General features: G+C 44.2%; 1 protein-coding gene across 1 annotated transcript in view; it reads right to left on the bottom strand.

Annotated features, from left to right (window-relative positions):
- The window catches only part of LOC114320163 (salicylic acid-binding protein 2), a 29,562-nt gene extending 10,060 nt beyond the window's left edge, over window positions 1-19,502 (bottom strand). The window contains exons 1-2 of the mRNA XM_028267289.2: window positions 19,056-19,502; window positions 3,285-3,422 (exon numbers count right to left, since the gene is read on the bottom strand). Coding sequence (XP_028123090.2) covers window positions 3,285-3,422; window positions 19,056-19,487 — 570 coding nt within the window. The 5' untranslated portion in view covers window positions 19,488-19,502. The remainder of the gene's footprint in view (window positions 1-3,284; window positions 3,423-19,055) is intronic.
- Between the last annotated feature and the right edge of the window lie 6,833 nt (window positions 19,503-26,335).

Here is a 26,335-nt window from a genome sequence, read left to right as displayed (position 1 = left end):
TCAGTAATTCCTTCAAATGCTGTCTCAATGGCATGCAATTTTTAGTGCGGTGCCCCCTCTCATCATGGAAGGTGCACCGGGATCTTTCGTCATAGTCCTTTTGTGCTTCCCCCAACTTGGCTGGCCATCTAACGAAAGGTTTGTCGCGTATCTCACTGAGGATTCGGTAGATTGGTTTCTTGAATACCGTGGTAATGGCAGTGCAAACTCTTAGCCACCTTTTGTCTGGATCCTCTTTGTTGGACCGTCTGCCTCGTCCATTCTTGCTTGATTGCTCCACCGTGTTGACTTTTACCGTAGTCTTTTTATCTGGTGTTGTCGTTGTGCCAGATTTTGCCTTAGCACGGGCGCCATCTTCCTCTACGCGAATATGTTGATTTACTCGCTTCATCAAGGCCTCCATCGTGAAGGATGACGTCATAGTAATTGAGTCCCTGAACTTGTTGCCGATTGGCAGGCCCCATTTGTACTGCGCAATGGCGAGGTTTGTAGGGCAATCCCCTATCTAGTTGAAAGTCTCCCAATAACGACTATTGTAGGATCTCAACGTTTCTTTGTCACCCATGTCAATGTAGAGTAGCTGATCGATCTCCACCGGTGTTTTGGTGTTCGTTCTGGACCTAGTCACGAACGCCTCTAGCAATTGTGCCCAAGAGGCGATGCTGCCTTCTGGTAGCCTTTCGAACCAAGTCAGACCTAGGTCGCCAAAGCTGGATGGGAATAAGATGCACATTAAAGCTTCGTTTTGCCGGTATACTTCCATAACCTGGAGAAAGTGGCTCAAGTGCATGTAGGGGTCCGTCTTCCCCTCATACGTAGTGAATTTGGGCTGAAGGAAGCCTGATGGTAGGGTCGCCAATTGTGCCCAAGAGGCGATGCTGCCTTCTGGTAGCCTTTCGAACCAAGTCAGACTTGGGTCGCCAAGGCTGGATAGGAATAAGATGCACATTAAAGCTTTGTTTCGCCGGTATACTGCCATAACCTGGAGAAAGTGGCTCAAGTGCATGTAAGGGTCCGTCTTCCCCTCATACGTAGTGAATTTGGGCTGAAGGAAGCCTGATGGTAGGGTCGCCAATTGTGCCCAAGAGGCGATACTGCCTTTTGGTAGCCTTTCGAACCAAGTCAGACTTGGGTTGCCAAGGCTGGATGGGAATAAGATGCACATTAAAGCTTTGTTTCGCCGGTATACTGCCATAACCTGGCGAAAGTGGCTTAAGTGCATGTAAGGGTCCGTCTTTCCCTCATATGTGATGAATTTGGGCTGAAGGAAGCCTGATGGTAGGGGCGCATTCTCAATCGTCGAAACGAACGGCGAGGTCTGCAGCCTTACTAATGCTTTGTCTGTTGGTTCGTAAGCAAGGCGCGGTATTGACATTCCTACCTCGACACTTCCGTACGTCCGAGGAGCCAACCGCTGAAGGGCTGAGACTCTGTACGGGTCGCGTGCCCTGATATCTTCCTTCCATCGTGCCCTTTCTTCAAGCACTGTTCGTAAGTCGGATGATCTAGGCAACTCCGTGTGCCTAGATGATGTCTGGTGTGTGCGTGAGGGCCGATAGGTGCTTCTCTCAGTCCTCGTTCTCTCAAACCTGAAGTAACGAGTCCTAGAAATCCTTGATTGAGTATCGCCTGTTCTAAGGCTCCCACTCTCTGCTTGTGATGGTGTGGTATGCCTACCATGATCTTCTGAGTGGCGAGGGGGCGTGTTGCCTTTGCACCCCTCTCCTGTCACCACTTCTTTTTCTTTCATCTGGCGCTTCATCAATTCCATGTCTGCCGCCATCCTTCTTATCAATTCGTCCTGCTCCTTCACGTGATCCTTCAGAATTTGAGGGTTGATCCTCCGCCTTTGTTTTTCAGGACTTTATGAGCGAGAGCGACGTGGACTGTTACCCCGCCTCCCCCTTGCATCCCGCCGGGGGTTCTGTCGCTGGGGTTCTAAATCCACCATGGGAGGGATAGAGGGCAAGCCTTCGTGCCTCCCACCCCCCTCAGGGGTTTGTCCGTCGATAGCGGATTATGGAAAATCTTCGTTGTGCGCCATTACTTTCAATTAGCAAGGAAAACTTGATCAAGAGGTTTTGTTCTTTGTGAAATTTTCACAGACGGCGCCAATTGTACGAGTACAAAATAATTCTTCTCGTATGATCTTGTCGATCAAGCTTGCGCTCCTCCGTACGACGTCACTTTTCTCCCTAAAAACACAAGCTTGAGCTAGCCGGCGGGTGTGTGCCGGATACCTCTCTGATGCCTAAGTCAGCAAAATAGACAAAAGCTCTATGTATTCGAGAATCAAAGTTGCGTCATCTCTTCCATAGGTTATGTTGTGAGCTTTTATAAGTTCCGTGTGGCACAATCCTAGTAGGACTCTTATCCCTCCATGTAGAGTCCTCCTAGAAATCACACTCCTGAAAGATAATGCTTATCCTTCAACACCCCCCTCACTGGTTAAACCAAGTGAGATGGTTTTACCTCGGTAGTATGACAAAATGACCGAGCCAACATGGCCATGCTAAACTGGCGATAATGACCGAGCTCTGACTAGCTCGGTTCTTTCCTTCATAGCTTGTACCTCGGTTTCGCCTATTGAAACCGAGCTAACCATAGCAAGTTTGGACTGAACTAATCAAGAGCAAGGTCCCTAAGAAAGCTCAAAATACCTTGGCTTAGAAGGATATGACCAAGCTAATTACTACCACTCTAACCGTAGTGACCAAGCTAACTGCAAGGCTCTCTGGGACCGAGCTACAAGGTTCTTTTGGACTGAGCTAAAAATAAGGCCCTTTTACTTGGTCATTCTTACTGTGGCCCACAGAAACAGCTCATTACCCAGCTCGGCCCAATTACTTATAAATTACCCTCTCAGTTAGGCTTGCAATGAAATGTCAATTTATCATTATTTACAGTGAGTTTTGTAAAAAGTTTCACCTTTGTTGAATTTTTTATTAGGTTCATTGAAAAAGCATTAGAAAAAAGATTATTGAAATTATTTTACAAGTAAAATATTTTATATCAAAATAAATGGAGTTAAAGAGTCAAAATCGAGCTAATTAAAATGATAAGGACCAAAATAAGTTTTAGTGTCAAAATCGAACTAATTAAATTGATAGGGACCAAAATAACACAATTGATAAAATATAAGAATTATAAATATGATTTATTTTAATATTTTTTGTATTTTATTCTATGTTTAATTTCCCTGTTCTTGCATTTCTCGATTAATTTGTGCACGTGTGAGAGAGAGAGAGAGAGAGAGAGAGAGAGAGAGAGACACGATGGCTTACTTGGATGGGGCACAGTTGGTAGAGTTTGGATGCCATATATTTGGGGCCAAAGCACACGGATGTTAGGGGCACTTCAGGCGTTCCACAGGATTCAAACTTGGTGTCCAACCATGATTCTGGGGTTGTCTCCTTAAAGTACTGCAGCATAAAGAAAATGGAACATTTTTAATTTAAAAAATAATTATAGTAATAAATTTTATTAATATTAATAATTAAATTATAAATATTTTTATACATATATATATATATATATATAATAATTATCTGTGATTATCACCTGCAAGTAATTTACTCAAAGAAAATTAAGCAAACAAACAACTCAAAAAGTTCATCGTTTAACAGAGAGATTTTAGTAGAAAAAATGGTCGGATACATATAAGTGTGGTGAGACTTATAGTAATTATTGTGGATGGAGTAATACCACTTTTGGCACTTTTTTATACAATTTTATGTGTTAACACTGTATAACAGATAGACATACAAGATGAGTATTAATAATATGTTAACACATAAAATGATATACTAATTGTGGTATAAAAATATTTGCTACATCCCTTATTTCATCATTCTCAATTACACCTTTAATTAGATAGTAAATACTTTTGAAAGGAGAAAAAAAAATTTGAAGAAAATTGATTGGTTGGTATTATTTGTCAAAAGTATTGGAAGTGATAAAATGAAAGGATGGAATCATGGAACATTTCTTAAAATATTGTAAAACATTTCTTAAAATATTTTTAAGTGTAGCATTACTCTTGTGAATGTTTGACTCATATCTTAAACCAAGTTAGATTAAAAAAATATGATAAATGTATAATTCAATACATGACATCTAGATTTTTATTTTTAAATTTTAAAATACTTACAATTATTAGATTATATTGAAAGGATCACCTACCTTGAAATTTTCAAAGTATTGTAATTGTTTTGGGACAGAGTTATTTTTAATATGGAATATCTTTGTTTTGTTAGGGTAGGGAAAGCCTCTTAATTTTTCTTACATTTGCCTCCCTTCCTCGACGGCCAACCAATAATTTACAAATTATCAAGATGTGGCAAATAATAACAGGGTGAAGCGCTAATAAAACTCAAAATGTGATCTTATAAATTGTTTAATTCTTTCTTTTTTCTCATGAATTTAAAGGTCCTATTAAAATGAAAATTACACAAAAAAAATATTTATTTACATATTTGGATTTAATTTTTGAGGAATGAAAATGGGTTTCTCCAAATGTGAAATTACACATTTAGACAATCTGTACTATAGAGGTTTTGAATTTTCTTTCATTCTAAAACAAATCTTACATTACGAATAAGAACGTAACACTCCAATGTAATATTCTAATAACGTAACATTTCAATGTAACATACTAAAAAACTCCTTAATATACTTTTTTCCAAACGTAACGATGTAACACTCCGAACTTATCACAAACGTAATATTTCGATGTAACACACCAAAAAAACTCCTTTGTGTATTTTTTTCAAACGTAACACTCCAATCAATACAATCTCAAACGTTACACTCCAATGTAACACACATAAAAACACTAAAAAATTACTTAGTGTATTTTTTCCATACGTAACACTCACAGATTGAAATTATACATTTATCCAAAGCTTATTAAAGAATTTTTGTACTCATTTTAGAATGGTTTGAAGAATCTCATACCCTTTTAGAATGGTGTGAAGAATCCCACATTTTTTTTTTAGTGTTATATTAGAATATTACATTTAAGAAAAGTACACTACGAAAATTTTTTATGTGTTATAGTGGAGTGTTACATTAAGGAGTTTTTTTTTTTTTGCAGTGTTATATTAGAGTGTTACATTTGAAAAAAAGTATAATAATGAGTTTTTTTTTTTAGTGTTACGTTTGAGTATTATATTGGAGTGTTACATATTGAAATTATACATTTACTCAAACCTTATTGAGAAGTTTTTGTACTTCTTTTGAAATATTTGAACAATCTAACCTCTTTTTGGAATGTTTGAAAAATTCCATATCTCAAGTCATTCTAAATAAAAAGGTTCTCATATAAAAATTCATCCAAAATTTGATTATTATAATGTGTATCTTATGTTTCTAACACAAAAAGAAAAATTAAAAAAGAAAAAAGAAAGAAAGAAAGAAGAAAAAGAAAAATAATAGAAATAATGGTATAACTCTAAATTCAATTTTTAAATAATATATTAAATCTACATTTTCAAAATTAATAATAATAATAATAATAATAATAATAATAATAATAATAATAATAATTGAAGACTCAAGACAAAAAAAAAATTAATTTCAATAATTATATAAAATTACAATGTGTTTGGTTTGAATTTTCTAGATTAAGTTTTTTGAAAATTGATTTTTTTAGTTTTCGTGTTTTTTTGTTTTTAATGAATATTTTTTAAACTTTAAACATTTTTTTACTTTTTTAGATGCACTTCATTTAGATGTATTTAAAAAATAAAAAAATATTGTGAAAAAATATTGATAATGCTGTTCGTCCCAGTGAATGGATCGGGCAGGTCCAAACTCCTCAAGCCCGCGTCCAAATGATCAAGCCCACCGGATAACCTGCAGGCAAGTTCAACGAGGAACGGGGTAGTCCCCCAGTGAACTCTCCGACGAACAAGTTAGAAAGAGAAGTAATGTGTAGAGGGAGAGGTTAGGGATAGAAAAGCTTAACCTTTTTCTTATCTACAACGTTCGCTTATATCCTTTGGTAATCATTTCGCTGTCCCTTCCGACCTGCTCTCCTCGCCGAAAGCCTATGCTGTAGCTTACCTTGCTCAGGGTAAGGAGGGTCCTGTTTCGACGGGGAGGTGTTGTCGTAATAAATGCTGTGATGGGCTGCATTAATGGTAATGTGCAGTGGCAATAACTTTGCAGATCTTTGTCTACTGATGTGGCTCGCCCTTCTCTTGCCGTGTGTCTGAATGTCATTGGCTCTTTATGCCATGTTGGACTCCAGCTGTCCTGGACCTCACCAGCTGGGTTATGCACTGGGCTTCAAGTGATGGGCCATAGGTGATTCGTGGCCTTTATGGGCTTATACCTATCAGTAGTCCCCTATTCCCGAGTGCAGCTTTAGTCTAACAAAGGGAATATTAGTGATGTAGATGAGTGTGTTAGGGGTTGGTAGGATGGAGGTCGACCGGAAGAGGTGATCGAGGGGGGTGGACCGACCGGGAGGTGGTCCGACTGCGCAGGGCGACCGAGTGGAAGGGCCGATCACGGAGAGGGCCGACCACGAGGTTGGCCGAGCGGGACGGTCGACACCAAGGAGGGGCGACCGCGAGGGGGCGGGCGGGCCGACCGTGGTGTTGGCCGAGCAGGAGGGCTGACCACGAGGAGGGCCGACCGCGGTATTGGCCGAGTGGTAGGGCTGACCACGAGGACGGCCGACCGGAGTGTTAGCCGAGCTGGAGGGTTGACCACGAGGAGGGCAGACCGCGAGGAGGGCCGACCGCGGTGTTGGTCGAGTGGTATGGTCGGCAGTAAGAAGGGCCGACCGTGAAGGGTGAGGTGGACGGGCGTGGGACTCGAGACGCGGCGGGTCACATGGTGAGTTGAAGTGGAAAAGACAAGGTAAGGGGAGGAGACAGTGGATCGTGGGCGTACACGTGGCAACATCCCGTAGGGGGGAAGATTAGGCGTTGGATCAGAAATGAAACGGTAAGTCATTATGGGTGTTGAAGAGACAGTTTTGGCGGATGATTTTGAAAAGTTTTCAAACTGGCGAAAATTAATTGGGATCCTTGGAATACGGGCAAATCGTGGGCTTTTGGCATTATTCGATTCACCTACCTGTTTACGAAAAATCAAAATATTCCAAGTGTGGATTCCTTTGTTGCTCACAATATACCTCTGCAACACTTTTTCGATTTCCTTGTTCCAGCCGCCGAAGCGATTCGCAAACAAACCACAGAAATGGCCCAAGAAGGGAATGCGATTGTCAGGGTGAACCCGTTTGGAGATGATGATGCTATGGAGCTAGTGGCGCAGTATAGGACAGAGAGGGTGGGGGAGTCGGTGGTACGATCCCACGGTTTCACCATGATAGCAATTCTAAAGCCAATCAGCCAGGCGGAACCAGATCATTGGCACACGAAGGCTGACAAATCCACGATTACTGAGGCAGAGTTGGAGGCTATCCGCGAAAAATACCAAATCCCTGGAGAAGTGGAGTTATTGCTGCCGACATCAACGGAAAGGCCGTCTGACGCCAGGCCAGGAGAGTTTTCCCTTTATGAGGAAGCTCTGAAGGGTGGACTGAGGTTGCCACTGCCGAAAGTGGTGGTGGCTGTGCTTAACCGTCTGGAGGTAGTACCGGGGCAACTAATGCCCAACACATGGAAGATCCTGCTAGCCTGTGCAAGTGCGTGGCCGAAGGCAAATGGAGGTGAGGCCATGACGGTAGACGAATTCTTTGCGTGTTATAAGGCTTCGGGGCAGTAGGAGACGTGGGTCACTCTGTAGGCAGCAGAGGGGAAGGGGTTGGTGGCGGGTCTGCCGTCATCGATCAAGGGGTGGCGACCGCGATGGTTCTACGTGTCTGCCAATGGGGGGCTTGGAGCGTGCACCGTTTGGAAAGTACCCATTAGGTTTGTGGAGCCGAAACTGGGGGCAGTTGCGGAGGGGAGGGTGAAGAGGGTGAAGGAGTGGAGGGAGAGAGAAGGGGCCAAATGGGACGAGCTCGTTCAGCCATCGGCATTGTTTGAGGCGGGGTTGGGTCCAAAGCCAAGTAGTAGGGACCTCGACCGAGCGGAGTTGGAGGCGAGGAGAAGGGCTCAAGAGGCGGAGGATCAGGCTATCCTTGCTAAAGCCCAACAATTCAAAGAGTCCCAGGCCGACCGACCACCAAAGCCGGTTGCGAGGGGGAGGATTCGACCTTGCCCCAAACCCTTGGGAGAGAAAAACTTAGGAGATTTTGTACCGCGGCCGCCCCCAGCAGACCCTTTGAAGGAGAGGTCCTTGAAGGAGATGGAGGCGTTGGGCGTGGGGAAGAAGAAAAAGAGGGTGAGTCGGAGTGAGGAAGTACCTGCCCAGAAGAGGAGGAGGGAGGCAAGTGTGAAGGAAACCAGTGCGGCCGAGGGGGCTGAAGGGGGAGAAGTGGAGGGGGCCCCAGGAAAGGTAGGTGGCCTAGAAGTGGTAGATGTTGCCTCAGAGGGCATGGAGGTGGTGCCAGTGGTGGCGGCGATCGCCGCCGGGGTCGCAAAGGCCGCCCCCGAAAGGCAAGTGGAGGATGAGGTTGCTGGCCCTGGGCCAAGGAGGGAGGAACAGCCCCAGGGGGGTCTTGCACCTCAAGAAAGAGGAATCGGTGGGACCACGGCGATCCACCATGCTCGTGCGGTGGCGGGGCGGCTGGAGGGAAAAGAAGGCCCAGCCAGGGTAGGGGCAGACTGCCTTGTAGGGATTGTAGAAGAGGCAGCCCTGCGCTCGGCCTCCAGATTCAACGAGGCTGAACTGCTAAGGAGGTTATACTCCGCTCAAATGGAGGTAACCACCTTAGCAGGGGCCCTGCTGAGGAAGGCGGGGGCTGCCAAACTCAAGGCAGATGAGGCCAAGGCTCAGCTTGCAATAAAGAAGAAGAGTGCAAGTTGGGAGAGTGCCCACACTGAGCTGCCAGCGGTTAAGGCGGAGCTGGAGGACACACGCCGCCAGGTGGTGTCGCTCGAGTTCCAACTTGTTGGCGAGCAGAAGAAGTTGGACGAGGCCCAAAGAGCCTACGCCGTCGCGGTCGAGCGACATGAAGAGGCTATGAGCAGTAATGAAGAGCTGGTGAGGCAAAAAGATGAGGCTAATGGCAAAGTGGGCGATCTCCAGAGGGAACTGGAGGGCGAGCGCGCCAAGGCGGTGGAGGAGAAAGGGAGGCTTCAGAGGGAGTTAGAAGCAGAGAGAGTGTAGGCGACGGAGGAAAAGGAGAGCCTGAAGAAGGAATTGGAAGCGAAGAAGGCAAAGGCGGCGTCGGAAAGGGCAACTCTGCAGAAAGAGCTGGACAAAGAGAGGGCAAAGGCAGCCTCTGAAAGGGCGGCTTATCCCGATCTGTGCGTTGCGGGGGTGGAGCAATTCAAAGGGTCTGTCGAATTTCAGACGGCGGTTGATGCCGCGGTCGCGAGTAGCCTGGCTAGGCAAGAATCTGGGGGGTCTGGCCCATCGAGGATGACCGCTGGAGGCAGAACTGAAGCAGAAGTTATTGAGAGCTTCCAGCAGTCAGACTTTTATAAGCATGAAATGGCTGAGTACTGGGACAGTGGCTAGAAGATGTTCAAACGTAGAGCTGAAGAGCTGTTCCCAGACTTAGACCTTAGTAGTGTAACGATTGGCGAAGACGATGTGGCCCAAACCCCTCTGGATGAGGGCATTGAAGAAGAAGACCCCCTCTCCAGTGAGGAGGAGTAACTGGGGAGGAAGGAGAAAAAGATACTTTGTTATTTTGTTTTTTTTTTTTTTTGAATTGCTGTAATGAACTTTTGTACATGAATTGCTGTAATGAACTTTTGTACATGAATTGCTATAATGAACTTTTGTACAAAGTTGTGAACGAATAAAATTTCAGTTGTGTTTGTTATTTGATTATTTCTGCTTGTGGATCTTAGATAAATGAGGTGTGGGCGAAGTGTGTGTAGAACTCCTTGTTAATAAGAGTGAAATTGAAGCTTGTAATAAGGACTCAATGCAGAGTGAAGTTAAGAATTCCACAATGCAGAGTGAAATTTAAAATGTAATAAAATGATAGGCCTGTGAAAGTTAAATGTAATAAAATGATAGTGAAATTTAAGAACTCCACAATGCAGAGTGAAATTTAAAATGTAATAAAATGATAAGAACGTCTTTGGAATTTGACTAAGCAAAGAGTGGTGTGAAGACTTGGACCTGGAATTGTGACTAAGTGTGTTAATTAATTCCACAAGTATGAAGTTTTGCATGGGTGGTTTTGACCGAGCACTACATATTAGGTCTGGACGAGTGCTTCACGCTCAGTCTGGATGTAGCTTTTAGCGCTCGGTTCGGCAGAGGGTGTTAACGGTCGAACTGCCCGAGGTGGCTCATGCTCAGTCTAGCTGAGGCTTTTAGTGCTCAGTCTGGCTGAGGCTTTAAGTGCTCAGTCTGGCTGGCTGAGGCTTTAAGTGCTCTGTCTAGCAGAGCCTTTTAGTGCTCAGTCTGGCTGAGGCTTTTAGTGCTCAGTATGGTTGAGGCTCTTAATGCTGCAAATAAGAATGTTACTAAGACAACACATAGATAACTAAGATATAGAATCAAGAAGTTACATTGCGTGGGGGGATATCAAGAATGTGTGAATTTCCCGAAAAGAAAATCCAATAACTGAGCAATACAAAAATAGGAGCTTATTGAAAGTAACGCTTAAGGTGTTCGGCGTTCCATGGGTGCGGGAGGTCTCGACCTTCTATGTCCTGAAGTCGATAAGTGCCTGGTCGAGGTCGGGCTTTCACGATGTAAGGTCCCTCCCACTTGGCTGCCAATTTACTCTCAGTCGGATTTTTGGTAGCAAGAGTTGCTTCTCTCAAGACAAGATCCCCTACAGCAAACTCCCTCGGTCGGTCCTTGCGGTTGTAGTGTGTTCTCATTTTCTGTTGGTATGAGGCCAGTCGGACAGCGGTGGTCTCTCTGAGTTCTTCAATTAGGTCGAGGTCAGCCCGACGAAGTTCTTCGGTTAGTGCTGGATCCGGATGTGAAACCCTGGGAGTAGGCAGACCGACTTCTACTGGGATAACCGCCTCAGCGCCGTATGTCAAGCAGAAAGAGGTTTCCCCAGTGGGAGTCCGAGCTGTAGGTCGATAAGCCCAGAGCACATTCGGTAACTCCTCAGCCTAAAGTCCCTTAGCAGCTTCTAGCTTAGTTCTGATGATCTTCAGGAGAGAACGGTTGGTGACCTCAACTTGGCCATTGGCCTAGGGATGACCAGGGGATGAGAAACATGGTTGAATCTGGAGGTCGGCACAGAACTTCCTGTACTTGGCGTTGTCAAATTGTTTACCGTTGTCAGAGATGATGGCCTGAGGAATGCCAAACCTGCAAACGATCGACCGCCAGATGAACTTGGTTGTGTTCCGCTCGGTGATGGTGGCAAGGGGTTCTGCCTCTACCCACTTGGTGAAATAATCAATGGCGACGATCACGAACTTGGTCTGGCCTCGGCCGGTAGGGAGCGGACCGACCAAGTCGATCCCCCATTTGGCGAACGGATAAGGGCTGCAAAGTGTGATCAACTCTGTAGGGGGTGCATGGGAGATGTTGGCAAAACGTTGACACTTATCACATTTGAGCACGAAATCGGTCGCATCGCGATTAAGAGTGGGCCAGAAATAACCAGTACGAAGTATCTTGTGAGCTAGAGACTTGCCGCCCGAGTGATTGCCGCAGATTCCCTCATGAATTTCTTACATCACATAAGTTGCTTGAGTCGGATTGAGGCACCGCAGATAGGGGCGTGAGAAATCACGTTTGTACAAGATGCCGTCGACAGTGATGTAATTGGACGATCGTGCCCTAACTTTGGCGGCTTGCTGGTGGTCATCTGGAAGTTCCCCCGCTGTCAGAAATTGAAAGATGTCCGACGCCCAAGGGATGGGCTCATTTTGGAGGAATTGAACTTCATGCTGGTCGGGGGAAATGGCGGGGTAGGATAGGTATTCGAGGCGGACACCACTGCTGAGGATGGACTGGTCTGCGGAAGCTAATTGGGCCATCTCATCTGCCTTAGAGTTCTCTGTTTGAGGAATGTGCTTGATGTGGAAGGTGTTGAAGAGGCGAACTAGGGGAAGTGCAAAATCCCTGTAAGTCCGCATTATGCCTCCTTGGCGTCGAATTCTCCCGTGATCTGTCCGACTATAAGCTGAGAATCGCTGAGCACTCGGATGTGGCTGACACCAATGTCCCTGGCTAGGCGAAAGCCTGCTATCAGTGCCTCATATTCAGCCTCGTTGTTACTGGCCTCAAACAAGAAACGGAGCGCACATTTGAAATAACCACCCTCAGGGCTGGTGAGAATGAGGCCAGCCCCACTACCTTGCCTGCGAGATGATCCGTCGACGTTGAGAGTCCAAGAGTGAGGGTCTTCTGGCTCGATGGGAGCTGGCAAGGGTGGAGAGGCAGTGGTTGGGGTAGGATTAGTGAATTCCAAGATGAAGTCGGCAATAACCTGTCCCTTAATTGCTGTTCGAGGCCGGTAAGAGATGTCAAACTGGCTGAGTTCCACAGACCACTGCATAAATCTGCTGGAAAGTTCTGGTTGCTGCATGACCTTCTTCAAGGGTTGGTCGGTGAGGACCACTATGGAATGAGCTTGGAAGTAAGGACGAAGTTGTCTGGAGGCGGTGACCAAGGCCAAGGATAATTTTTCTAATAGGGGGTAATTCTGCTCAGCTCCCTTGAGAGCCCGACTGATGTAGTAGACCGGCCGTTGGACAGAGTCGTCTTCCTTGATAAGAGCTGCACTAACTGCGGTGCTTGAGACGGCTAAATAGAGGAAGAGGAAGTCGCCCGTAATCGCTTGTGAAAGGAGGGATGGATTTGCCATGCACTGCTTTAACTGCTGAAAAGCCTCTTCAGATTCAGTTGTCCATTCAAAAGTTTGCCGAAGAACTTTGAAGAACGGTAGACACTTATCTGTTGCGCAGGAAATGAAACGGTTGAGGGCTGCAACTTGGCCAGTGAGCCTTTGAACCTCCTTGACCGTCTTGGGTGACTGCATCTCGACCAAGGCCTTGATCTTTTCAGGGTTAGCTTCAATGCCCCGCTGACTGACCATAAAACCCAGGAACTTCCCGGATCTTACGCCGAAGGCGCACTTCTCTGGGTTGAGCTTTATTCGGTATTTGCGTAGGGTGGCGAAGGTCTCCCGCAGGTCGGTCAGATGGTCAGTGGAGAGTTTGCTCTTGACTAGCATGTCGTCAACGTATACTTCCATATTCCGACCTATTTGGTGATGGAAGACGGCATTGACCAACCGTTGGTAGGTGGCCCCAGCGTTCTTCAATCCGAATGGCATTACTCGGCAATGGTAGGTACCTCGGTCGGTGATGAAGGATGTATGTTCCCGATCGGATGGGTGCATCAGGATTTGGTTGTAGCCAGAGAAAGCATCCATGAAGCTGAGCATTTGATGACCGACTGTGGCATTGACCAGCAGATCTATGCGGGGCAGAGGATAGCTGTCTTTGGGGCAAGCTCGGTTCAGGTCAGAGTAATCGACACAGAGTCGCCATTTGCCATTGTTCTTGCGGACGAGGACCACGTTTGACAACCATTTAGGGTAGTCGACATTTTTGATGAATTGGGCCTCAAGGAGTTTGTCGACCTCTGCGGCTATAAGAGTATTGCGCTCCGGATGAAAGATGCGCTGCTTCTGGCGGTAAGGTTGGAAATAAGGTTCAATGCTGAGGCGATGAGTTATGAAAGAAGGGTCGATGCCTGGCATATCTGAATGAGTCCAGGCGAATACATCATTGTGCTCGGTCAGAAGGGCAGTAAGGTCGGCCTTAGCTTGGGGGGATAGCTGGCTGCCGATCTTAGCAGTTTTCATTGGGTTGGTGGGATCGATGGGAATCTCAACGAGCTCCTCCACCGGTTCGCCTCTGACCAGCTCGTCCTCATCTCGGGCGTTAAGTCCTTCAATGATCATGGCCTCCTTCAGCTTGACTTCCTTGAGTGAGGCGACATAACATTCCCTGGCTATGGTCTGCTCTCCCCGTACTGTCCCGACCCCCTGGTCGGTGGGAAACTTTATGGCGAGGTGGTAGGTTGAAGTGATAGCTTGGAAAGCATTGAGGGCGGTGCGACCGAGGATGATGTTATAGGCAGAGGGACAGTCGACCATAAGAAAGGTGAGTAACTTGGTAGTCTGCCGTGGTTATTCGCCAATAGTGATGGGGAGGTCGATGGAGCCGATGGAGGTCACCCGGTCACCAGTGAAACCGACCAAGGGGGTTTGGAGGGGGGACAGGCTTTCCTCCCTAATTTTGAGCTGGCGGAAGCAGCTGAGGAATATGATGTATGACGAACTGCTGTTGTCGATGAGAACCCGTCTGACCTTATAGTTGGAGAGAAGGGCAGAAATGACAAGGGGGTCATCATGAGGATAACGGATGCCTGTACAATCGGCGTCCGTGAAGGTGATGGGCTCTATTCACTGCTTGGGCTGCTTGGAAGGTCGATCTACCGTGTCCACTGCTTTGTCCGAGCCTTGCCTTATTTTTCTAAGCTCTGCCTTCTGAGCGGAGCGGGATGGTCCGCCGCAAGCAAGGCCACCAGAAATGACTCGGATTTCACCAACTGGCGGAGGGGGATTACCTGGGGGCCGAGGCTGTTGTGGGAGGCGGTCATGGCCTTGGTCAGGTTGGGCTGGCTGCCGAGGTGAGGTACGTCGGCGGTTGTTCCTGAGGGGCTCGGTTCTTTGCCTCTGTTGTGGGCGGGTGTCCGTGAACCGGCTGAGACGCCCTTGACGAATGAGGGTCTCGACCTGATCCTTGAGGTTGATGCAGTCATCAGTGTTGTGGCCGTGGTCCTAGTGGAAGCGACAATATTTGGACTGGTCTTTCCGGTTAGAAGGGGTCCGTGAAGGCAGGGGCCATTTGAGGGGGTAATCCCGTTGGATTTGGTGGAGGACTTGTTCCATGGGAGAATTGAGGGGCGTGTACCGCTCGAACCGACCGGGCGGTCGGACCGATGCCGACCGGTCAGTGCGAGGAGGTCGGTCGGGATATTGGGGTCAATGTTTTAAAAACCGGACCGGTGAACGAACCGGAAAAGGCATCGGGTGGACGGGTCACCGGTTCAACCGTCGGGTTGAACCGGAATCGAACCGTGACGTAATAAATATATTAAAATTATATTTAAATAAAAATATAAGTAATAAAATTATAAATTAAAAATATTAAAAATATTAAATTATCTTAAATATTTGTCCTAATATTTTTTTTACTGAAAAATATAATAATATATTTTAAAATATTATTAATTTCAATTTTGGAAGATGAAATCAAATATTTAATATTCCCTCCATATGATTTTAATTCAAATAATTTGATTGAAAGGAAAGCAAAAATTTTGGAGGGATATCAAAATTTCAATATTCCCTCCAATACATTTGATTAAATCCCACATAGATTTCTTGAGTTTTTTTGAAAGAGTTTTTTTCTTATAAATAGGTGAAGACTTTCACAATAATTTCATCAAACTCTTAATGGGATTCCTCACAAGAGGAGACCCTTGAAAAAGAGTTTGAAATTAAAATTTTCTTATATTCTTATATTTTATATATATATATATATATATATATATATATATAAAATAAGAAAGAAAGAAAGAAAAGAAAGAAAGAAGATAAAAAAAACACAGAAAAATTAAAAAAAAAAAATTTCAAACCGGTCCGGTTCGGTCAACCCGTCACCGGGTCGACCGGTTCACCGGTTTAACCGGTGGGTTCACCGGTTTTCACTAAAGAGGCCGGTTTTTACCTTTGGCCGGTTTTAGGGGGCTGACCGGACCGGAACCCCATCCGGTCACCGGTTCAACCGGTTGAACCGGCCGGTCCGGTCCGGTTTTTAAAACCATGATTGGGGTGTTTGGCTGTTATACTGGGTATTTCTGGGTTCAGAGTCTTTTCTCTTTTCTCTGGGGGTCAGATTTTTGGATATTGGATCTTGCCGGGCGGCTAGTGAATTTTCGGCATTCATATATTTCTGGGCTTTGGATAATAGGGCTGCCATGGAGGTCGGGGGGTTTTTGGAGAGGGAGAAGAAGAAATCGGACGATCGCATCCCGGCCATGAAAGCCGTGAGGATGACCTTATTGTCATTCTTCGCTACTTGTAGGGCTTCGGTGTCGAAGCGGGTAACGAAGCTACGTAGCGACTCCCCCTCGGTCTGACGGATGTTGAGGAGTTGGGTTGCAGGGCGGCGTTGGCGCTGGGCTCCAATGAAATGGCGGAGGAAGGAGTCGCTGAGATGCTGGAAAGTGGAGACAGAGTCCGCTGGTAACTGACTGAACCACAATCAGGCTGACCCTACAGTGTCACGGGGAAAGCCCGACACATGATCTCGTCAGGGAAGACATGGAGGATCATGAGGGTACGGTAGGTCTCCAGATGGTCGATTGGGTCTGTCGTACCGTCAAATGAGTCAATGGTGGGCAAAGGTTTGTCCCGGATGGAGGCAATAAATGGTGATGTGCAGTGGCAATAACTTTGCAGATCTTTGTCTGCTGATGTGTCTCGTCCTTCTCTTGCCGTGTGTCTGAATGTCATTGGCTCTTTATGCCATGTTGAACTCCAGCTTTCCTGGACCTCACCAGCTAGGTTATGCACTGGGCTTCAAGTGATGGGCCATAGGTGATTCGTGGCCTTTATGGGCTTATACTTGTCAAATATTTTAAAAAATTAATAAATATATAAAAATACAAAAAATGTATTGAATTATTGTATTTTTTTTGTATTTTTGATATTTAGTGAATTTTTAAAAGATTTTTTTATAATTTTTTTTTAACTTTTTGGGTGTATTTATGTTAGGTGTGTCTAAAAAGTAAAAAAATTGGTTAAAATATTAAAAAAAATTAATAAAAACAAAAAAAAAATACGAAAAATAAGAAAGTAAAATTTTCTGAAAAGTGTTTTTGGAAAAATTGAATCAAACAAGTTGATTAAATGTTTTTATAATAATAATACACTAGTTTTGCCTATGATCACGGGTGTAATTATGGTTCGGCCCGGCTTGGCCCAAGTGGGCCTCACAGGCTTCTGATTTTTTGACTGGCCGGGTTGGGCCATGGGCCGAAAAATGGGGCCTAGGCCCACTTAGAATAGGGCCTATGACCGGGCTTGGGCAGGCCTCTCTGTTTTTTTTTTTTCCCTTCAAAAAATGAACGATGAATATATTATCTATGTATATTATTTATTAGAGATAAAAAAAATAAAAGAAAACTTGTATTAGAGTATTTTAGTTAAAATTAATAAAATGTTGGTTATGTTTCATTTATGGTGGTATTTAAATTTGATTATGTATGACTTATATATATATTTTTTCTTATGAACTGATAATTAAAAAAGTATATAATTATGTAACTTTTTCCTTTTGAAACGAATAATTTTATATATGAAAATGAAACTTTCAATATTACAATCATTAAATTAATTATATAACATTTATAGAATGAATAATTTTTATCTCAAAATGAAATAAAATATTACAAAAATTTATATCATTAAATAAAATATGTGTAAATTTTTTTAATTTTTTAATTTTTTGAAATTTGACGGTTGGCAAGCAGAACCAGAGAGGGAGGGTCAGGTGGGCCAGGCCAATGGGTCAAGTCAGGCTTCAAATGGAAGGCCCAAGGTCTTGGGTTGGGCTCGGGCTCGAGTCTAACCGGGCCGAAATGGGTCTGGCCCACCTTGGGCCACGGACGGGCTTCGGGCCACCCACAAGCCTCGAATCATTTTTACACCCCTACCTATAACATCTTAAAGCCCGCAAATTAGAAGAAAAGCCTACAAGCTTTGCTCATAAAATGCAAAGAGACTTACGAGGGTAGATCTACGTTAAATACAAATGCACTTCTTAAGATTTATTTAAATATAGATTTTTTTTATGATTTTAAAATTTATATCTTGTCTCTTTAAGTTTTTAATATCATGATAAATGACTTATTTTATTAATAAATCATTAAGTCAATAACAGTTTTAATAATATTATAAATATATTTTAATTAACAATTCATGTAATTTTATTGTTGTATTGGAAAGTAATTAAAAATTTTATTTTTTTTGTTAATTCTGTTAAATAAAATTTTTTGACAATAGGATATTTGTAATTTTCAGAACTATAAGAGACAATCCATAGTTTAAGCAAACTTTAAGAAGTATATTTGTAATTTACCCTTCTATTTAAATCAATAATTATCAAATTAAAACACTAGATATATTTCTTCCAACAATATTAAAGGGGAAATACCATTTCAATGAAAGTTAGAGAAAATATTTACATGCTAATGATACCTAAAAAGTCAAAACTCATAAGTGTTTTTTCATATAATTGATATTTATTGTTTAGGTAAACTATAATACACTTTTTAAAATTTGTTTAAAATATAAACCATTTCTTGTGATTTTGTAAATTAGTTTTTGAAATAAATTTAAAAAACACAAAACTTGAAACATTAAAGACGGAAATAAAGAAATAAACTTTAAAAGTCAAAGTAAAAAGTAACTAAACATTGAATCTTATCCATTACATAATTGTAATGACAATTTTAAATTTAATGAGTATAAATTAATCTTGTGAACTTATCATTATTATTTCATATTTAAAATAAATAAATAAAAATCGTTACTCACTTATGTGAATTTTTCTCAATCTAAAAATAACATATTAATAAAAAGCATTAAGATGATTTTAACTTCTACGTTTTGATTATTAATTATTTACTTGCAACAAACTGCAACAAATATCTCAATAAATGAAGTGCAAAGTAAAAAATAAAAACCACAAATAATCGTACTGTCTAGGAGTGATTTAGGACTGAGAATTCTTCAGAGTGATTTTTCATAGATGTTAAAGTAATTTTTTTAATTGTTGAGATTTAATTCTATCACAATTGAGGATATAATAATAATTTTCTTTGTCAACTCCCAAGTCTAATCTTATCGTTCTATGAAAACTCAATATAAAAGATCTTGACTTGTGATTTAGGCGTGGGCCTAATAATTATGAGTATTTTTATATCCGAATCTGCAATCAATTTCTATATAATTGTACCTGATCGATAACAAACGAGGGTTTGTGTACAGTATCAGGCATGAAAGCAGTGAGAAAGACAGCGACAGAGATTTTCTCGGAGAACTTGTCCATGGCAAGGGCCAAGCTCATGCCACCAAAACTGTGCCCAACAAGAATCACCTTTTCACCCAGAGGAAGTGATTCCATGAGCTTCATCAACGGCACCGTGTAATCATAAAGAGTGGTAACCTCTTCTATCTTCTTCGTGTTGATGCCAGAGGCTGCAAGGTCGAGGACAGTGACCTTGTGGCCATGAGACTCGAGCAGTGGTTTGAGCTTGTACCAACACCAAGCTCCGTGGCAACCACCGTGTACCAGAATGAAATGACTCTGCGTTTGTTGCTTGGCTGCTTCCATATCTTTTTCTTTCTTGGTGATTCTGAGTCTGGGATGCTGGATATCATTCCCCATCTTTGTACATATATAGACAAAAGAATTTAAAGGAGAAATGACAAGTGGACGGTGGATATTGGTCCAGGCAGGTATACTTGTTTGGATCATTAATCACGGCATACAATTAGTTTTTGTGTTAAAATTTTAGGAGATAAAGTGTTAAGTGCCAATTTATTAATGGAAGAGAAGTATTACTCCAAGAGTAGTGAATAATTACTCGATTTGTTGTGGGATAAAAAGATAATCAATCTATGAACTAGGCATGCCATCTGCAATAGCCCGCCCAACCCGTTTAGTTCAACCCAATATTTTTAGAATTTAGAAAAATATTTTGTTTGGTTTCGTTTGGGAAGAAGGGTTGGATTGGGTTGGGTTTGGAGTTATTTTAGTTATAAAAAGATAAAATAGATTTTTTAGTCCAATAAAACAAAACATTACATCTAATCCATAATCATTACATTCTTTCTATTATAAAAAGTGAAAAAAGTTATTCTCAATCAAGACTTTTTAGCCTTAGGCTAAAATAGTCAAAAAATTAAAAAGCAAACTCACTTTCCAAACGAACCCAAAGTTGGGTTGAATAAATGTTTGAATTTATTTAATTTTTTGATTGAGCTTAGAATAAAGAGTTTTAATTCAACTCGCCCTAGTCCACCCATTTAGAAAATTTTAATTTTACTATTGAGAGGTAATTTATACTTATAAATTGGGCCGAGCTGGGTAATGGGCCGTTATGGGCCCAATTGCGAAGGGCTGAGTAAAAAAGCTATGAAGTTACTCCGACCCAAGAGAGGTGTAAAGTTACTCCGGTCCGCGAGAGACTTGAAGTAACTCCGGTCCCAAAGAGCTTATGGCAAGTTTGGTCGTCACTCACAAAGTTATCCCGGTTTGGACCGGAGTATTGGTTATTCCGGTCTAGACATACCGTGGTTAGCATTAAGAAGAGTCAAGGTAAGAGCAATGAATGGAAGAGCCGAGCTAATGTTATCTCGGTCTAGTCTGCGGCTTAGCATAGCTATGCTTACCTCGGTCGTGTTGAAGTCTGACCATGGTAGAACTATCTCACTTGGTTTATGTAGTGAGGGGGGTGTTGAAGGATAAGCATTATCTTTCAGGAGTATAAATCCTAGGAGGACTCTACATGGAGGAGTAAAAGTCCTACTAGGATTGTGCCACGCGGAACCTATAAAAGCTTACAACATTACTTATGGAGAGGTAACACAACTTTGATTCCTGAATACAGAGAGCTTTTGTTTACTTGTCTATTTTTGCTGACTTAGGCATCAGAGGGGTTTCCGGTACATACCCGCCGGCTAGCTCACGTTTGTGTTTTCAGGGAGTAAAACGACGACGTTTGGAGGAACACGGACTTGATCAACAGGACTATACGAGAAGGTTTATTTCTTTCCTGTACAATTGGCGCCGTCTGTGGGAATTCAGACAAGAACAAAACCTCTTGATCAAGCTTTTCCTCTTTAGAAGCAATGGCACACAACGAAGATTTGCCGCAGTCCGCCATCGACGGACAAACACCAGAGGGGGGTGCAAGACGCGAAGGCCTACCTTCTATCCCTCCCATGGCGGACTTAGAGCCATAGCGATAAAATTCCAGGAGGGATACAAGGGGAAGGAGGCAGACTAATAGCCCCCGTCACTCTCGTTCACAAAGTCCTGACAGACAAAGGCGAAGGACTGATCCTCAAGTTCTGGAGGACCGCGTGAAGGAGCAAGATGAATTAATAAGGAAGATGGCGGTGGACATGGAGGCCATGAAGCGCCAAATGAAGGGAAAATGAGTGGCGACTGGAGAGGGACGCAAAAGCAAGACGCCCCCTCGCCGCTCAGAAGACCGTGGAAGGCATTCCACACCATCACAAGCAGAGAGTAGAAGCCTCAGGACAGGCGACACTCAATCCAGAACCTCCAAAACTCGTTTCTCCAGGTCTGAGAGAACGAGATCATTGAGGTCTTATACGGAGGGAAGTACCTATCGACCCTCGCGCTCGCATTAGACATCATCTAGGCAGACGGAGTTGCCAAGATCGTTCGATTTGCGGAACATGTTGGAAGAAAAGGCACGATGGAAGGAGGGTACTAGGGCGCGCAACCCTCGCAGGGTATCTGCCCTTCAGCGGTTGGCTCCTCGGACGCATGGAAGCGTCGAGGTCGGAATGTCGTTGCCACGCCCTGCCTACGAACCAACGGACAAAGCATTAGCAAGGCTGCAGCCCTCGCCGTTCATTCCGGTAATTGAAAACGCGCCCCTTCCTTCAGGTTTCCTTCAACCCAAATTCACCACGTACGAGGGGAAGACGGACCCCTACATACACCTAAGCCACTTTCGCCAGGTTATGGCGGTATATCGGCGAAACGAAGCTTTGATGTGCATCCTCTTCCCATCAAGCCTTGGTGACCTAGGCTTGACTTGGTTCGAAAAACTTTCAGAAGGCAGCATAGCCTCCTGGGCACAATTGGCGGAGGCGTTCGTCACGAGGTTCAGAACGAACACCAAAACCCCGGTGGAGATTGACCAGTTACTCTCCATCGACATGGGCGAAAAGGAGACACTAAGATCCTACAATAGTCGCTACTAGGAGATATTCAACCAGATTGGGGACTGCCCCACCAATCTCGCCATTGCACAGTACAAAAGAGTCCTTCCAATCGAAAACAGACTAAGGGACTCAATCACCATGACACCGTCCCTCACCATGGAGGCCTTGATGGAAAGAGTGCATCAGCACATCAGGGTGGAAGAGGATGGCACCCGTGCCAAAACAAAATCTGGCACGATCGCAGTACCAGACAAAAAGACCACAGCAAAGATCAACGCAGTAGAACGTCCGAACAAAAATAGACGAGGCAAGCGAGACAACAGAGAGGACCAGGATAAAAGATGGTTGAGAGTCCGCACTGCCATAACCACGGTATTCAAGAAACCAATCTACCAGATTCTGAGCGAAATACGCGATGAACCTTTCGTTAGATGGCCAGCTAAGCTAGGAGAAGCACAGAAAGACTACGACGAAAGATCGCGATGCACCTTCCACAAAGAAAAGGGGCACCGCACTGAAAATTACATAACATTGAGACAGCATCTGGAGGAGTTGGTGGCTGCCGGTCACCTGGATAAATACATTGAAAGAGGGACGCAACCAGCCCCCTAGGACCACAATAACCCCAATGGAATACCAATTGACGCCCCATCTCAAGGTGTGATCAATGTGATACATGGAGTATTCGAACATGAGCGTGTATGCGAGCTCAGAGGATCGATCAAGAAGGCTGAGCACTTAAGAGAAGTACTAAGCGCTCAACCTACCATCAAAAAGGGGAGAACAGACCCTACGAACGTCATGTCTTTTTCAGACAAGGACTTGGAAAGAATATATTGCCCTCACAACGATGCACTGGTCGTCACCCTCCGCGTCAAGGATTACGATGTCAAGCGAATTTTGATAGACCAAGGTAGCTCGTATGAGATAATGTACTACAACACCTTCAAACAACTGAAATTGGAGGACAAAGACCTGGCACCGGCTGTATCCCCCCTGATCGAATTCAACTCAATGCCAGAATGGCCAGTCGGCAAAATTATCCTGCCAGTCAGGGCAGGAAGCGTGACAAAACAAGTGGAATTTTGGGTGTTAAAGGTCCCTTCCACTTACAACATAATCTTAGGAAGAACATGGCTCCATGCCATGAAATCAGTAGCGTCATCCTATCATCAAGTAATGCGGTTCCCCAACGGAGCCGGAGTAATTGAAGAAGTCTTTGGAGACCAGATTATGTCCAAACAATGCTTTGTCACGGTTAATGGCAGCCGCGCTGCCAAGGGATATGTTCATTCAGTGGAAGAACCTGAGAGTAATGAACTATTCGCAGATGTCGGCAAAGCAGTTAACCAAAAAGCGTTGGAAGACTTGGTAAAGGTAGGAATAGATGATAAGAACCCGGATAAGTTCTTTTTGCTCGGTTCGTCGTTGTCCAGCACTGAGAGATTAAAGGTCTTGGAATTCCTGACCTCTAACATCGATGTATTCGCCTGGACATCATTCGACATGCCAGGCATCGATCCAAACTTCATCTGTCACCAACTCAATGTCCACCCATTCGCCAGACCAATCATTCAGCGCACTCGTAGATCGACACTCCACCACACCGAAATAGTGGCAGAAGAAGTGGGAAATCTACTAGAGGCAGGAGCTATCAGAGAGGTGCACTACCCCAGATGGATTTCCAACACGGTCGTGGTACCAAAAAAGAATGGCAAATGGCGTGTCTACGTCGATTATAAAACAGTCAACAAAGCATGCCCAAAGGACAGCTTCCCCCTACCACGGATAGATCAATTGGTAGACCTAACGGCAGGGCACAACCGGCTTAGCTTTCTGGATGCGTACAGAGGCTACCATCAGATCGCCATGTACGAACCAGACCAGGAGGTCACGTCCTTTACAACTCCAAGAGGACTGTATTGCTACAAGGTCATGCCTTTTGGCCTAAAGAATGCAGGGGCAACATTCCAACGGATAGTCACCAAAATGTTTGAACCATTGTTAGGAAAAACAATGGAAGCTTACATCGATGACATGGTGGTCAAAACCAAGGATAAGAACGGCCATCTAAGGGACCTAGGTGAGATGTTCCAGATTTTGAAGAGGCACAAGTTGCGCCTTAATGCATCTAAGTGCGCGTTCGGAGTAGGATCTGGCAAATTCCTGGGCTTCTTGGTAACCAATCGGGGTATAGAGGCAGACCCCTCCCAGATCAAAGCTACTCAGGATCTGAAGAGGCCTAACTCAGTAAAGGAAGTGCAGCATCTCACCGGCATGGCAGTTGCACTCAACCGATTCATTAGCCGGTCGTCAGACAGACTACGACCATTTTTTCAAGCGTTAAAAGCCAAGTTCGAATGGGACGAAGAATGCGACCGCGCTCTGGAAAGCTTGAAAGAATACATGTCTTCTCCACCACTGCTGGTCACCCCAATACCTGGAGAAGAACTCTTTCTGTACCTGGCGGTCTCACAGTATGCAATTAGTGCAGTGTTGGTCCGTGCGGAAGAAATCCAACATCTGCCCATCTATTATGTCAGCAAGACATTGCTGGGTGCTGAAACAAGGTATTTGCCACTAGAAAAGCTGGCCTTAGCCTTAATGATGGCATCAAGGAAGTTGTCGCACTACTTTCACTCTCACACCATAGTTGTCCTCACAGCTTTCCCATTAAAAGCTCTGTTTGAAAGAGCGAACTTTTCTGGGAGAATCTTGAAGTGGGCAGTAGAGTTGGGACAATTCGACATCAAGTTCCAACCCAGAACCGCGATAAAGACCCAAGCTTTGGTAGACTTTGTCGTAGAATTTATCCCAGGAAGTCATCATATCTGCCCAGTCGACCTGATTGACACAACCGAACTGGGGATAGAAGTTGACGCTGGAATAGCGCAACCCCTAGTGCAGTATACTCAGTCAGACCCCATGGCAGACCAGAGTAAAGACAACAAGGAAGAAGTAAACCAAGCTACACCGAGCCAAGACTCACCAACAAATAAAGACTTAGAACAATCAGATAGCGAGGGGCAGACAGCAAGCATGGACCTTAAAGAAAACCCCAACAACATTCTTGACACCACGACATCATCTGACCTCTCCACTTGCTGGAAGTTGTTCGTTGGAGAGATGTGGAAGCTCTTTGTGGATGGAGCATCCAACCGGCATGGCACAGGACTTGGCATAGTCCTCATCTCACCAGACGGCCTGGTTGTGGAGCAAGCAATCAACCTTGGCTTCCCAGCATCAAACAACGAAGCAGAGTATGAAGCACTTCTTGCAGGACTCAAATCAACATTCTACATGAAGGCCACCGAACTAATGGTCTGCAGCGACTCACAGCTGGTGGTAAATCAAATTTCTGGCGACTATGAAGCAGAGGATGACAGGATGGCCAAGTACCAAGAATTGGTCAGAGCAGATATCAAGAAATTTGAAGTAGTAAGAATAGAACAGATTGACATGGAGGAAAACAGCAGAGCAGACGAACTAGCAGGCTTTGCGTCAATGGCAGATACATCCATCCCTCACCCACTACTAATTGACTACCTACCGAGATCAAGCATTGAGGACCTCGAAGTAGAAGAAGTATGTTGCGCCGAACTAGGCCCCTCATGGATGGATCCCATCATACTATTCTTAAAAGACGGCGTCTTACCGGAAGAAAAGAAAGAAGCCAACAAAATTAGGGCAAAGTCGCAGCGATTTTGGCTCTCTCCATCTATGGAATTGTACAAAAATTCATTCTCAGGACCTTATCTAAAGTGTGTCCACCCCAGCAAAGTAGAAGCATTCTTGTTCGAAATACATGAAGGCGTGTGTGGAAGCCACCAAGGAGGAAGGTTGTTAGCTTACAGAGCCATTTCTCAAGAATACTGGTGGCCATACATGCAAGCAGACTCAGAGAAGTATCTGAAGAAGTGCGAGAAATGTCAGAAGTTCGCACATCAAATACATCAGCCAGCCAGAGAACTCCTACCATTGACCAGCCCATGGCCCTTTGCAATGTGGGGCTTGGACATAGTAGGACCACTTCCAACAGCACCCGGAAACATGAAGTTCTTTCTCGCGGCAACGGACTATTTCACAAAGTGGGTGGAAGCAGAAGCATTGGCATCAACCAAGGAAAAAGATGTGAAGAAGTTTATCTGGCAGAATATCATTACTCGATTCGGCATACCTAAAGCCTTAATATCTGACAACGGCACCCAGTTTGATGGCAGAATCTTTAGAGGCTTTTGTGAAGAATACAAGATAGAGTTCTACAATTCTACACCGGCATATCCCCAAGCCAATGGCCAGGCGGAAGCATCA

Source organism: Camellia sinensis, chromosome 9 (assembly GCF_055761805.1).
Source record: "Camellia sinensis isolate YWXY chromosome 9, ASM5576180v1, whole genome shotgun sequence".
Classification (NCBI taxonomy): domain Eukaryota; kingdom Viridiplantae; phylum Streptophyta; class Magnoliopsida; order Ericales; family Theaceae; genus Camellia; species Camellia sinensis.
The sequence above is the reverse complement of the archived record's forward strand: the minus strand, read 5'-3'. Positions and strand labels throughout refer to the sequence as shown.